This window comes from Dipodomys ordii, unplaced genomic scaffold, assembly GCF_000151885.1.
Source record: "Dipodomys ordii isolate 6190 unplaced genomic scaffold, Dord_2.0 Scaffold176, whole genome shotgun sequence".
In the NCBI taxonomy this organism is placed as follows: Eukaryota; Metazoa; Chordata; class Mammalia; order Rodentia; family Heteromyidae; genus Dipodomys; species Dipodomys ordii.
In genome coordinates, this window is record NW_012267392.1 from 1,418,380 (window position 1) to 1,434,739 (window position 16,360).

The 16,360-nt window shown below is 36.4% G+C and overlaps 1 protein-coding gene across 1 annotated transcript; it reads right to left on the bottom strand.

The window, feature by feature from the left end:
* Positions 1-11,988: 11,988 nt before the first annotated feature.
* Positions 11,989-15,406, bottom strand: LOC105998872 (zinc finger protein 280B-like). The gene is given in 3 exon segments (XM_013033710.1): positions 11,989-14,041; positions 14,044-14,403; positions 14,406-15,406. Coding segments are annotated over 3 exon segments (1,431 nt in total). The 5' UTR covers positions 15,366-15,406; the 3' UTR covers positions 11,989-13,930.
* Positions 15,407-16,360: the final 954 nt, after the last annotated feature.

Here is a 16,360-nt window from a genome sequence, read left to right on the forward strand (position 1 = left end):
TGGGGAGATTAAGCGTTGGAACTCGAACTCTCTTTTTGGTTGGAGAGAGCTGTGGCGTTTCCCTACTGCCCCGTCGCCATCTTGGTCCCCCCCAGCCGGATGTTATATTTTTTTCAAAAGCGTTTTCTGTATCTACTGAGATGACTATTGTTCTTGTCTTTGGTTCTTTTGATATGGTGAATTATATTTATTGATTTGCATATATTAAACCAAGGATGAAGCCTACTTGCTCATAATGATTTTTTAAAAAGTTGTTTCTGGATTTTGTTGTATTTCATTGAAGAGCCTTATATTTGTGTTCATAAGAGAAATTTGTTTAGGGCTGGGAAGGTGGCTCAGTGGTAGAGCACTTGCCTTGCATGCGTGAGGCCCTGGGTTCAATTCCTTAGCACCACATAAGCAAAAAGAAAAAAGCCAGAAGTGGCGCTGTGGCTCAAATGGTAGAGCGCTAGACTTGAGCTGAAGAGCTGAGAGACAGCGCCCAGGCCCAGAGTTCAGGCCCCACGACCGGATTCCCCCCCCCCAAAAAAAGAAATTTGTAGGTCTCATTTTTTGGTTGGATCCTTACCTGGCTTAGCGATGAGTGTGATATTGGCTTAATAGAAAGAGTTTGGAATTGCTACCTCTGTTTCTATTTCACAGAAAAGCTTGAGTAGTATTGGTATTAGTTGACCTTTAAAAGTCTTACAGAATTGAGTGGGGAATCCATCTAGGCCTGGTCTTTTCCCTGTAGGGAGACTTCTGATTACTTCCTTTATCTCATTGCCTGTTGGTGACCTCTTTAACTAATATATCTTCTTGGTTTAGTTAGGCAGTTTGTATGTCTCTAGATTTCTGTACATTCCTGCTAGATTTTTTCCTTCTTTTTTTAGTATAGGGTTTTAAAGTAGTCCTTTATAATTGTTTGGAATTCTTGAATATTTGGTTGTTTTTTGTTTGCCAGCCTGGGGCTTGAACTTGGCATGGGCACTGGCCCTGAGCTTCTGTTGCTCAAGGTTAGCACTTGAGCCACAGCACCACTTCTAGCTTTTTCTGTTTACATGGTACTGAGGAATGGAACCCCAGGGTTTTATGCGTGCTAAGCAAGTACTCTACCACTAAGCCACATTCCCCATGCCTTTCTTGGATGCTTGTTGTAATGTTTCCTGTGGCATCTCTCTGATTTTTATTGGTTTGAATCTCTTTTCTTCATCAATCTCACTAGCCTATCAATTTTGTTTTAAACAAAACAGCTTTTTGTGTCATTGTGTGTGTGTGTGTGTATATGTATATATATATGTATATATATATATATATATATATATATATATATATTAGTCTTTTGCATTAATTTCTGCCCTAGTGTTTGCTATTTCTTTCTCTCCATCTAGAAGCTTGGGGTGGTTTGTTCATGTTTTTCTAGCAGTTTTAGTTACATTACGAGGTTATTTATTTGAATGTTTCTTTATGTGTGTGCTTAGGGCTATTAAGTTGTCCCTCAGCACTGGTTTTGCTGTATCTCAGAGGTTGTGATGTGTTTTCATCTAATTGTAGGAACTTTCTAATTTCTGATTTTCTTTGGTGATCCAGGTGTTAGTCAGTAGTATATTATACAGTCTACATGTATTTGAGTTTTTCTGCAATATATTTTGTTGTTGAGAACTAGTTTGATTCCATTGTGGCCAGATAGGGTGTTCTTGTATTTGCTTAGGTTCTTTGTACTAAAATATGATCAATTTTTGAGAATGTTCCATGGGCTGCTAAGAATGTGAATTGGGTCGTTGTTGGGTGGAATGCTCTTTGGGTATCTGTTAAGTCCATTTGGGTATGGTGGCATTTATTTCAGGCTTCTTTGTTTATATTTGTTTGGTTGACTTGTCTTTTGGTGAGGGTGAAGTATTAAAATCTCCCACTATTATTGTTTTTGGGTTTATCTTGTTCTGTAAGTTCAAATGTTTTTGTTTAACATATTTAGGTGCTCCATTGTTCAGTGCATAGATATTGACTACTGTGATTTCCTCTTCATGAGTCATTACTTTTATTAATATGTAATAGCCTTCCTTGTCTCTGCATACTGATTTTATTTAAAACTATTTTATTAGATACAAGTATAGCTACTCTTGCCTTCTTGCAGAGTTCATATTTATGGAAAATCTTTAGTTTGCTTTTATCTTGACTGTGAGGTATGTCTCTTGGAGACAACATACAGATGCATCTTCTTTATTGATCCAATCTGATACTCTACTTCTTTTGATTGGCGAATTGAGTCCATTAATGTTTAAGGTTATTGAGAGATGTGTCATTTTTCCTGCCATTTTCTTGATTTCCTGTATTTTTATTCTTTCCTCTTTCAGTGCTTACTAGTCTTCTGGTTTTTGTCTGTGTTTCCTTGACTTTGTTTTCTTCAGATTGTGTGCTTCCCTTTATTATTTTTTGTAATTCTGGTGTAGTGTTCAAGAATTCCTTTAATTTTTGTTTGTCATGCAAGGTCTTAGTTTCACCATCAAATATAAATGATAGCTTTTTTGAGTACACCAGTTTGGGTTGGAAGTTGTTGATCTTCAGGACTTGAATGATACTACTCCAGGCTTTTCTTGAGAGTTTGAGATATCTGCAGTGATACTGATCTTTTCATTATACTAAAGTTTCTTCTTTGATTTTGTTTTATTTATAATTAAATTCTTATTTTCTGGGATGGAGATGTGGCTTAGTGGTAGAGTGCTTACCTAACATGCATGAAGCCCTGGTTTCCATTCCTCAGTACCACATACACAGAAAAAGCCAGAAGGGACACTGTGGCTCAAGTGGTAGAGTGCTAGCCTTGAGCAAAAGCAGCTCAAGGACAGTAAGTACCCGGGCCCTGAGTTCAAGCTCCAGGACTGGCCAAAAATATTCTTGTTTTCTAAGCCCAAAGTTTTCATTATTATGTGTCTAGAAGTATGTCTGCCCTGTCTACTGGGGGTCTTGTATGCCTCTGACAGGTGAGCGAGATTTTATCTCTTATGATTGGGGAAATTCTCTTACTCTATAGTTTTTTTTTAATGCCTTTAGTTTTGGATTCTTGCTCTTTATCAGTCCTGCTTATACATAAATTTTATCTTTTGGCTGAGTTTGCCAATTCTTGGATTTCCCTTTGGTAGTTGAGTGTATTTTCCATCCCTTTGATTTTTTTTCTAATTTTTCTAATTTTTGTTCTAATTCCTGTTTTATCCTCAAATCCTGATATTCTGTTTCTCTTATTATGTTGCTTAGACTTTCCACTGTGATTTGCAATAGGGAAATTTAACTTATGCTTCCAAGTTGTTGAGGTCACTTCTCATGGTGTTAATTTTGTCTTTCAATGAGCTGTGTAGTGTTTCTGTTTTTCTCTCTGTATCTTTTTGGGTGACCTATATGTTCTTTGTCATTTTTTCCTTGCATTCCAGTATGTGTTTTTGGATATTCCCTTTCATTTTCTAGTCCAATTCTCCCATAATTTCTTTGATCTTTTGTCCTCCTTCACTTGCACTAGGGTCCTTCCTTGGATTGTTGTTGGCTTTTCGATTTGGTTTGTTTTCTTGATTGTTCATAACTTTGTAGTTTCTCAATGTGATTTGTGCATTTTGGTTCACAGATTGTCAGGGTAATTCAAGTTGTGGTGAAGTGTAGTATTGGAGTGTGATTTACTGGATGGATCTCTGTCAGACTTTGTTTTTGCAAATCTTCAGCTCTGGGTGGTGCAGATACTATAATGTATCTTTGCCAATTGTTGGGGGTCTGTGATGTGTGGGGCAGTCTGCTGGTTTAGGTTTAGGGCCAGTGGCATGTTCCCATTATGTGTCCACAGCAGCTAGTGTATAGTGTATTAGTCCAGCTGTATGTTTGGGGTAGGTGGTTTCCCACCAGTCATACTGGGGAATCAGGTCTGAGTCCTGTACTGTCGTCTATTTCTAGGGGGTCTGGGAGCAGAATTCAAACACTCAAATCTCACTGAGCCCTGGTGGGAAGGGGTAGTTTCCCACTAAGCTTTAATGGGAAGTTATTCCTGCCCAAGTCCTGGATTGGTACAGGTGGAGGCCTCAGAGTGGGCAGGCTCTGACAGGTCAGGAGATTGTCTTCGCTCATATCCCAGGCTGGCACCTTCTTTGTCCCAGTCTGGCATCTACTTCCCATAGAGTGGTGGGTGGCATGTGCTTGGCCCCTGGCTGCCTTGCATTGGGCCCTGGTCTGACATAATCACAGTAAATAAGCAGTAGAAATGTAAAAGCAAACTAAAAAATAATAGAAAGACAAGAAAATATATACAAATATTATTCCCTAAGATCTTTATAATGCTGAAAAGAGTAACCAAATGCAAAAGATCTAAATACATGAACAATTGTATTACATTATAAATTCCAAGATTCAACATAGAAAGGAGGTCATCATTCCTTAAACTGAAGTATTTAAAGTGTTTAATTATGTCATATGTTTATATATTATAAAAACATAATTCCTATCAAATGTATAGCAGTATTTCTCTATTTGTAAAGAAAGTGTACTAAATTCTAGTTAAAAGAAATGGAATATTCATAATTAAAATAATTTTGAATAAGCTGAATAAAAGAGCAGAAATCAGAGTATATTATCAAGAGTTATAAATATAATACTGTTATACCTGAAGACAGGTTTATTTCCATAAGTGACACACATGCTTTAGGCTTTGGCTCCTCATAACTGGCAACACATATATATGCAGAATCTTCAAACTACATAGATATTGTGACAATATAATTAGGCAAGCACCAGTGTCTCACACCTATAATCCTCACTACTCAGGAGGCAGAGATCTGAGGATATCTGTTTGATGCCAACCTGGGAAGTAAAGTCCATGAGACTCATCTCCATCAATAACCAAAAAGCCAGAAATGAAGCTATGACTCAAGTGGTAGAGTACTACTCTTGAGCAAAAAAGTGCAGGGAGAGTACTCAGACACTAAGTCCAAGCCCCCAAATGGACACACATACACATATACATGCAAGCATGCATACACACAAAGCCATTAAAATAAAAAATATCCTTCAAAATATTTAGCATTCATGCAAAGCTGTAAACAGAGGTAGACAAAGACTTGAAGCAAAGGAAACTTTCTCATAAAGACAGAGAACTCAAGAAACTAACCCCTCACAAATCTAACAAACCAATCATGAAATGAGCAAGGGAACTAAAGAGAGACTTCTCAGAAGAAGAGATAAAAATCACAAAGAAACACATGAGGAAATGTTCATCATCCCTGGCTGTAAAGGAAATGCAAATAAAGACAATCCTGAGGGGGGTGAGGGGGGAGGATGGGAAGGGATGGGAAGGGGAAACAAAGGAGGAGGATACAATGCTTGATAAGAAATGAACTCATTATCTTGCCCATGTAATTGTAACCCCTCTGTACAGTATTTTCACAATAAAAAATTTTTTAAAAAATTTAAAAAAAAGACAATCATGAGATACCACCTTACCCCAGTCAGAATGGCCCACATCCTAAAGTCAACCAACAACAAATGCTGGAGGGGATGCGGACAAAGAGGAACCATACTGCATTGCTGGTGGGAATGTATACTAACATAACCACTTTGGAAAACAGTCTGGAGATACCTCAAAGCTAAATATAGACCTCCCCTAGGACCCAGCCATACCACTCCTAGGCATCTACCCTGAGTAACAGGAATCAGTATACAAAGACATATGCACCTCCATGTTTATTGCAGCACTTTTCACAATAGCCAGGATATGGAAACACCCCCCAGATGCCCCACTACTGATAACTGGATCCAATATTGTGGTGCCTATATACAATGGAATATTATGCAGCCATTAGAAAGGACAAAATAATGGCATTGGCAGGGAAATGGATAAAACTAGAGCAGATTATTTTGAGTGAAGTAAGCCATGAACAAATGGCACATGGTTTCCCTGATATGTGGATGCTAAAGCCAAAATACAAGAAGATATGGCAAAGTAACAGGACTCTAGAAACATAGGACAGCCACCCATTTTGTCATATCATTGCTAAATGACTCCATGTTCTTGACCATACATATGGTAAATATATGCACACAAGAAAGGGAAGACAGGAAAAGGAACAGAATAAGTTGGAACAGCCTACATAAGCAAAAGGAAAGAAATGTAAACATCACCTGATATGGAAAAAATAATTAGTATTGTCAAAGCTCCTAGAATTCACAAACTGTATAGACCATAATGACAATTTGGCTTGTGAAAGTTAAAATGTGATTGTGACTCTATGTATCACTATTCCACAATATTGTGAAATATGTGAAATTTCTGTAATCACCTACTCTCAAAGAAAAAAAGTGAGAGAAGGGATGGATTAAGGGAGATTGGTGACAATGTTGTCAGACACTTTGTACTCATGTACTATTTTGTAGAATGGGAACTTCTTTGTACAACTACTTAAAGATAATAAAAATATTAAAATTTAAAAAATTAAAAAATAAATAATAAACTTTTTGTTGTTGTTTTTGTTGGTAGTGGGATTGAACGCTGGCCCTGGGCGCTATCCCTGAGCTCTTCAGCTCAAGGCTAGCACTCTACCACTTGAGCCACAGTGCTACTTCCTGTTTTGTAGTGGTTAATTGGAGATAAGCATCTTACGGATGTTCCTGCCCCGGCTGGCTCTGAACCATGATCCTCAGATGTCAGCCTACTGTGTAGCTAGGCATGAGCCACCAGCACCCGGTTGAAATAATAAACTTTTAACAATTAAAGATCAAACAATGGTAAACAGTAGGTGTATAATGAGTATAGACAAAATAAAATTAACTAGTCTATTGAATCAAATCAAAGACTGATAAATGGAAAAGGAATATCAAAACACTGGTAAAATTGTGAGAAATTTAGAGAAAGAGAAAAATAGAACCCTTTAATTCTGTACATGAGAATAAAACTATTCTGAGTAATGAAAAATAACACTCTAACCCAAGTGGACTACTTTTCTGTAAAAAAGGGCTCTGTGTGTATGTGTGTTGAAACAAGATCTCACTATGCAGCCCAATTTGGCCTCAAACTTAGTATTTCCTGCCTGATTTCCCACTTTAAGACTACAACCCCGTAATAGATTTATGAAAGGAAGATTTCTAATGGGAGCCTTGTGAATGTAGCCTATCAAACCTTAGGTTAATAAAGACAAAGTAAATGGGAATTTTAATAAATGTTATAAAATAGTAAAATGAAAAAAATCTCTTAGTATTCTAAAAACTGGCATATGAGCTCTTTAATCCATATATTCCTTTAATGGTAAATAATATCTCATTAAAACTAAGCATAAAGAGCCCTTTAATTTCATCATACACATTATTTTATACACACAACTGACAAGGACACTAAACAATGAAATAAAAATAAAATATAAAACATTGATAGAAATACAATATAAAATATTTTGGTGCAAAAATCTTTTATTATATTACTACTGTTTCACTTACAATTTTGTCAACATTAGTAAATTTTCTGTTTAAGAACAAGTAGCAAATCAACAGGAAATTTACAAGCAGTTATTATATGACAATAATCCAGGAAACTGAGATATGAGGATCGGGCTTCAAAGCTAGCCCAGGCAGGAAAGTCTTGAGACTCTTATCTCTAATTAATGAACAAAAAGCTGGAAACAGAGCTGTGCTTCAAATGGTAGTGAACCAGCCTTGAGCAAAAAAGCTTAAGGACAGCCTCCAAGACCAGCACTAAAAGAAAAAAAAGCCATGAAGAAAAATGAAATTTGTGTTTGAAGGAAATGGATGGACCTGTAGATCATTATGCTAGGCAAATTAAGCTTGATTCAGAAGGGCATGTTTTCTCTTACATGTAAATGTGAGTTGTAAAAAATAAACACTCATAAACAGGATTGTGTGTGTATGTGTGTTAGTAGTTGTAGGAATGTAATAGGTGATTAGGAGAGAAAAAGAGATTGTCAGACGGTGAACAATACTGAAATACACAGCATCTGAGAATGGTCACTGAAAACCATTGAATAACATGTGTTGCTGGAGATGGGGAAACAAAGTAAGGAAGGTATTGATCTGATAAAATTCTGTATACACTTGTATGAAATACCTCCCTGAAATCCCTTTGAGCAATTAGCATACACTCAAAATATGAACTGATAGAAATATAAAACAGGTCATTTCAAGGGTGTGAGCACTAGTGGGAGGGTGGAGAGTGAACAGAAAGGTTGAAGGAATGGGAATATGTTCACAGTGTTTTAGACACATGTGTGAACATGGAACAATAAACTTGTTCATCTTGATTTGGGAAGGATACCAGAGGCAAAGGGAGATGACAGAAGGGACAAGTCCTATCAAGGTACATTGTATGCATAGACAGACACATCAGAGTGAAACTCCCTTGTACAATTAATTAATGCTAATAAAAATATGAGAAAGCCAGGACTGAGTGCTCAGGCTTGAAATACTAGCTATTCAGGAGCATCACAGTTTAATGCTTTCAGGATCATAACATTCTACAATACCGCACCTGCAAAAGAACCAGTAAAAAAAAAAAAAAAAAAAAAGGTAGAGTTAGAGGTATGGCTTAAGTAATAAAAAAAAAAAAACCAGCCCTCAATAAGTCCAGCTATCACCCGACCCTTAGCTCAAATGCTGGCACCATCAAAAATGATGTGTGTAGTAAATAAAGACAAAGTAGAGAACAATATAAAATTAGTTGGGATAATAAATCAAAGGGTGATTCTAGGAAAAAAAAACTTTAAGACAAGGATGTCCACTCTCTCTACTCCTCTTCAATATAGTAATGGAATTCCTAGTAAAAGAGCAGTAAGGCAAGAGAAAAATAAAAAAGGAATCCAAATAGGGAGGGAAGAAGTAAACCTATCACTTCTTGCAGATGACATGATCCTGTACTTAATGGACCTCAACCCAAGTGACTAGAGCTGATCTAAAACTTTGGCAAAGTAGCAGAGTATAAAATCAACCCACAAAAATCAGTAGCTTTTCTGTATGCCAACATCGAGAAGATTGAGACTAAAATCAGGAAAGCAACTCCACTTGCAATTACCTAAAAAACAAAACAAAACCAAAACCCTGAAAATTAACTTCACCAAAAGTTCAAAGGACCTCTATAGTTGAAAATGTTACAATTTGGAAAAAGGAAATTGAGATTTAAGGAAATTTAAGAACTTTCATGCTCCTGGGTTGGAAGAATTAACATCATAAAAAGGACAAAACTACCCAAAACCATTTACAAAATCAATGCAAGAGACTAACAGCATTCTTTAATGCGATAGCAAAAGCAATCCTAAAATTCATATGGAATAACAAAAGGCCCCCAATAGCAAGAACAATCCTTAGCAGGCAAATAGTGATGGAGGAATAATAATACCAAACTTAAAACTCTATTACAAAGCCATAGTAATGAAAACAGCCTGGTACTAGCACAATAAAATAGGTCTGAGGATCAGTGGAACAAAATAGAAGACCCAGAAATGAACCCAGACATATAGCCATTCAATAAGGGAGCCAAAAATACAAGCTGGAAGACAGTCTCTTCAACAAATGGGGCTGGCAAAACTGGATATCCATGTGCAGAAAACTGAAACTACATCCTCATATTATGCAGCATCAATTCAAAATGGATAAAAGATCTCAATGTAAGACTAGAAAACATGAAACTTTTACAGGTTAAGGGAAATACTAGGGCTCCTGGGCACAGGTTAAAACTTTCTAAGTAAAAATTCAAAAACATAACAAATAAAAGGAAGAATTGATAAGTGGGATTGGCATGGCAAAGAACATACCTAACAAGCTAAATAGAAAGCTTACAAAATGGGAGATTTATTCCAGCTATCAATCAGACAAGGGCCTAATATCTAGAGCATAGAGCTCAAAAAATTAAATCCTCGAAAATTAAGGTCTCAAAGAAACAACAACCCAATTAATAAGTGGGCTAATGATTTAAAGAGAGACTTTTCAGAAGAAGTAAAAATAATCAAAAGATACATGAAGAAATTCTCAACATTTGTGGTTATAAAAGAAATGCAAATCAAAACAAGATTTCATCATTCCAGTTAGCATGGCCATCATCAAGAAAACAAACAGCAAATGTTGATAAGAATGTAGCCAAACAGGAACTCCAATACAACTGTTAGTGGGAATGTAAGCTCGTTCAACCACTCTGGAAAGCAGTATGGAGGTTCCTCAAAAAAAAAAAAAAAAAAAAACTAAACATAGCTGTGTGCTGGTGGCTCACACCTATAATCCTAGCTTCCCAGAAATCTGAGAACTGAAGATCATGGTTCAAAGCCAGCCTGGGCAGTAACATCTATGAGACTCTTATCTCCAATTAACCACCAAAAAGCAGGAAGTGGCACTGCATCTCAAGTGGTAGAGCTCTCCTCTTGAGATGAAGAGCCCAGGGACAGTGCCCAGGCCCAGAGTTCAAGTCCCATAACTGACAAATAAACAAACACAGAACTACCCTACCAACCCATTGCTGGGCATTTATCCAATAAAAAGTCAACAAGGTTGAAGTAAAGCCATCAGCACAACCATGTTCATTGCAGCACTAGTCACCACAGCCAAGATATAGAATCAGTTCAGATGCCCTTCAACGGACAAATGGATCAGGAAAATATGGTATACACACACAATGGAATTTTACTCACCTATTTAAAAAATGATACTGTACCATCCATAAGGAAATGGACTCAGAAAAAGTTATGTCAAGTGAAGTAGGCCAGACCCAGAGTAACAAAGGTTTCATAGTTTCCCTCATTTGAATTAGATAGAATATACCTATAAATTTATAAGAAATTCACTGGGTTGTATACAAGTGGTTACAAATGAGTTAACTAATGTATAATAAACTTTTTGGAGAACTCAAATAATATAATCTTGTAGAAAGGCTAGATCTAAGCCCAACAAAATTAACACTAGGAAATGGTACTTCCAAGAGCAGGGGTGGAACCGGGGAGAGGGGAAGACAAATGAAGGAGAGAAATGAGGAAGAATGCAGTCAAGAATTCACTATACATACCACATCACTAAGAAAATGGAAGGGATAGGTCAAGGGGTGGTGGTGAAAATGTTGAAGGGGTGACACTGATCAAGATCAATTGTATCTATAAACTGCATTGTCATATGGCACTTCCTTTGCACAACTACTTAAAGATAGTTTAAATATTTTCTAAAACATTAATAAAATTTTGACAAATCTGAGGAAGAAAAAATTTACTTAAATACTATAAATAGAAATAAAATCAAACTCTAAGTCATGAAAATAGTATTCTAGTCCAAGTACACTATTTTTACATAAAGGAAAGGGTTTAAAGGGTTTTTTTTGTTTTATTTTATCCTTTTTGGGTTTTTGAATCTTGGTCTCACTACGTATGTAGCTCAGTTGGCATCAGATTCACCATCCTCCTTTCTCAGCTTCCTCAGTTAGGAGATTATAGACAAACACATCAATGCCATGTTTAAGAAAGAAGATTTCTAATAGGATACCTCTGAATGTATCCAAACAAAATCTTGAGTTGGTAAAAAGTAAATCACCATCTTAAGTTACACAATATCCAATAAAATTAAACAAGTCTCCTTAAGGACTCTGAACATAGAAACTCTTTAAGCAATATATTCACTTTAAAAAGCAAATAATTTCTCATTAAAAGTAATAAGAAGACCATTAACTTCTTTTTTTTTTTTTTGTCGGTCGTGGGGCTTGAACTCTGGTCCTGGGTGCTGTCCTTCAGCTCTTCAGCTCAAGGTGAGCACTCTACCACTGGAGCTACAGCGCCACTTCCGGTTTTCTGGTGGTTTATTGGAGATAGGAGTCTCACAGTCTTTCCTGCCCGGGCTGGCTTTGAACCGTGATCCTCAGATCTCAGCCTCCTGAGTAGCTAGGATTACAGGCATGAGCCACCAGCGCCTGGCACCATTAACTTCTTTATATCTATAAGTGGCAATCATAATTTCTGGACAAATACATAAATAAGACAAAATGAACACAACTGGCAGGGACACTAAATAAAAATTAAATTAAAACATTTTATTGATGGAAAGAATATAAAAAACACCTTTTTCGCAAAACATTTTTACTGTAATTGTTGTTTTACTCATAATTTTAGCAACATTAATAAAAATTTCTGACATGACAGCAAGTACACAAGAAACTTCACAAGGCTTTTAAAACAGTAATCTAGATATTCAATGTATGTATCAACAAAATAAAATAACAGTGCTTAAAATTATATAGTACTATCAATACAATTGTATAGTACTATCAATACAAAAACAGAAGCTCCTGAAAGACTCAACTGAAAACCTAAAAAATGTAACACCATAATATCCAGCAATATCACTCTTGGGCATAGATCTAAATATTCTACATCAAGACGCAATAGAGTTACATACACAACCATGTTCACTGCAGCAATACTAACAATAAGCTATGGAAATAGCCTAGGTTTCCTACCACTGATGAGTGAATCAAGAAAATGTGGTATATATTCACAATTGATATCATAAAGAATAAATTTTCCTCATTTTAAGGGAAATATAACTGGAGATCATTATGTTAATCAAATTCAGTGAGCTTCAGAGGGGCAAAATTAAAGCAATTTTTGTTCATTATATGAATGCCATATCTTAATGAGAAACATATAAACAAATGGAATCATTTAAATTTGTGTGTTTAATGTTTGTAATTATGGTACAATTCAAGAGGATCAGAAGATTGAAAAGAATTCTAGAGGGTGAATACTAAAATATATGGCATCTGTAAATAAAGATAGCAAAATACTGAAAGCTGTTGATAATGGTGGGTAGAGCAAATGGAGAAAGTGGAATCAATCTGATTAAATTCTATATAGCATGTGGTATGATATACCACAGTAAACAGCATACACTAAAAAAAATGTTGAGAATGTAAAATAAGTCCTGTCTGGGATGGATGCACTAGTGGGAGTGGAGAGGGTAAACAAAGAGCTTTAAGGAGGATGAATATGGATAAAATACTTGAGGTATTTTGTGTGAAATATACATGTGTGAAAATGGAACAATGAAGCTTGGAGAACTTTTTCATGGAAGTGGGTAGGGTATAAGGGAGACTGATGGAGAGGGCAAGTCTCATTAAGATATATTGTATACATATATGAACTTTTTGAAATAAACCAGTTGAAAGAAATGATGCAAATAAAAATGTGGGGATATCAGTGATTCACTTTTGTAATTCTCAAGAAGGTAAGATAAGGACAACAGTACAGAAAAGTTCACATGACTCTATTTCCAGAAGAAAACAGTGAAATAAATAAATAATATAGCACTGGAAGTGTGTCTCAAACAATAGAGCACTGGCCATGCAAACAAGCATAGCTATCACAGAGCCCTGAGTTCAAACATTGGCACTGCCAACAAAAGTGACAGCATAAAGTGGCAGTATAGTATAAAGATAACTAAAAATCAGATGAAACTGAGTGAGGGTGTCTACCCATCAAGTAAGCATATGTAGGAAATTAATTTTTTAACTTTAAAAATAATTTTAACTGCACTGATCCAAACCACATGTAATAGTCTGCAAATAACAGACTTTCTGTATACAACAATTATAACAACATTTCAAAAAACTCTGATGTCAGAGATTTAGTATGTTTAAATAGCTGGTAAACACTAAAGTCAATAATAATAACAAATACAACTACTCCTCCTGGGCTGAAGCCATAATCAGTTAGTCCCCAAAAGAAATAATTTTGGTGCTACTGGATAGTATGTAATTGTTATCTTTAATTTCATGTGGTTTTGCTTTAGGCTGAAATACTGGCTTTTAGCTTATCAAAAATAGAAGCCCTGGGTTATTCTGAAATTTTTCTTTTAGAGCTAAGGGAGATGGTTCAATGTCAGATGTGTTCACAGTGATAGATGATGCTGTCCTTGATCCTGGCTGAAAAGGACCCAGGGACACTTGAATAACTACTTAGGTCTCAGGAGGCAATCCTAGTTGCTTAGGCTTCTTAAATATTTGGTGACACAGGGTCTTGTGCTGTATTTTCCCCTTGAAAGTCAGAAACTGTAGCCTACATTTTGAAAACAGGTAAACCTACTTTTCTCAATGCCCCTATAATGACACATACATGCACATACAGTTTTGAAATTTTTGAGACAGAGCAGATTATTTGTATTTGCATGGCACTTTCTCAAATGTGTTAGTACATCAGCAAAGACTGATGACCTATATTTGCAAACCTGGTACACATAGAGCATCTCTCCAAGATTATGATCATCCTTTATGTTTTGTAAGAGAGCTTGATCTGTTTCAAATGGCAATTCACAGATTTTACAGGGAGAATAAGGCTCTTTGGTAGTATGCACTCTGTCAATGTGACACTGTAGCTGGAAGGGCTTGGGGGAATTTCTGGTGGCAATTGCCGTCAGATGGTGCCCTTTACCAACTTGTTACCACTCTGCTTTTCAAATTCCAAATGGTACCTCATGTGCCTCATAAACATCACATTTATTAGAACCTGATGACATCTAGAGCATTTAAAAATTGTGCGGGTCTTCGGCTGTGGCCGCCCATACTCCTCATAACGTCCATAATTAAAGTCATTAACTAACAGGGTCAGATTTCCTTTCTTGGGATCAAAGTTCTTGTTTTGTATTGTATGGTTTGAAATGTCTGTTTTTGCCAATACATTTGTTCTATCAAGATTTAAACTGATTGGCTTGAAGTGGACACTATCTTTTGGAAAAGCTGTTGGTGACTCACTCTGAACAAGGTTTAGACAGGCAGGAACACTATTTAAAGGTGAACTTTGCTGAGGATTCACTTTATAAAAATTGCCTGGAGGAGGCAAAGCTGAAGAACATCTTTCTCTGTGTCTGTCATTAAGTTTTGGCCTTTTGGGATTGATGCTACTTTCTTCAGAAGTGGAACACTGGCGCTTTGCCACATGAGGACTTTCATTTACACCTCTTACTGAAAATGTTGCTGTTACTGGATGATGCCATGAACTTGTGAATGCAACCATGGGATAAAACTCTGAGGACCTAATGGGCATGGCTTGTGGTGAATCATTTTTATAACCGGTTTCAGACAAAGGCTCAGTAATAATAGGACCACTTGCTGATATTAATTCAGATTGACAAGTTGTTTCTGACGTTGGGAACATATAATGTGTAGGCTGTGATTTGTGTGTGGTATCTTTCTGAAAGTGGTTGAACATTTTTCTCCTTGAGTATGAACCTGGGGTGACTCTGTTCAAAATTTTGGAAATGACTGGTTTTGCCTTTGAAATTACCCCAACGAAGACTACCTCTGCATCTTTATCCTCTATTTGTTGGGTTTCTTTTGAGCTTTTCTTCAGTTCTGTTTTTTGTTCTTCCACACTTAACAAGCATAGTTGATCCATGACAATATTTCTATTCTTGCAAAGTGGGGTCACAAGTCACAATGCTGTCACCTATGAACAAAACACACCACACATCAGTCAGTATGCAAAATACATTGTCTTATTCAATTCTCCCCAAACTTTGAGATGATTATAATGTCATTATTTTATGAAAAACAAAATTGAGGCTCAAGGTAAATTAAATGACAGTTTAAAAATTAGAAGCCAACTAAACATACATCATGGTGATATTATCCTAAAGCATAATGTAATTATTCTTTTCTTCACCATGCTTCTTGTCCAACACTGGAAAACACAGTGCCAATCACTATACAGATGATGAGTGTATGAAGTTTGGAGTATAGTGGTATAAATATAATTTACAACTTCAAAATTAAGACTAATAACTTGTCTACATGTAATGTCCAAAAAATATAATGTTGGAGTCAACATTGCTTGTACATATAGATGTGGACTGTATACATATAGTTTTAATTACATAATCCCCAGATGATGACTGTTAGCTCAGTGTTTTCCACCTAAATTGTATGACATTTGAGAACAGAAAGCTCTATATATGTGAATTTTTTTGGTGCTTAGCAGATCTTTATCAGCATCCTTGGTCTTTATCCAATAGCTACCATAGCAGTTCCCCAGCTGTTGCAATCCAAAATGGCTCCAGGTATTACCATTTTTGTTTTTTTTTGTTTTTTTGTTTTTTGGGTCCAGTCGTGGGGCCAGAACTCTGGGCCTGGGCACTGTCCCTCAGCTCTTCAGCTCAAGGCTAGTGCTCTACCACTTGAGACACAGCGCCACTTCCGGCTTTTTTCTTTTTGCTTATGTGGTGCTGAGGAATCGAACCCAGGGCCTCAGGCATGCAAGGCAAGCACTCTACCACTGAGCCACCTTCCTAGCCCCCATTTTTGTTTTTTACTGTACTGGGGTTTGAAATCAAGACCTTAGGATTGATGACAGATCAGACTACTTGAGCTACACCTCCGGCTGAGTAAGGCATT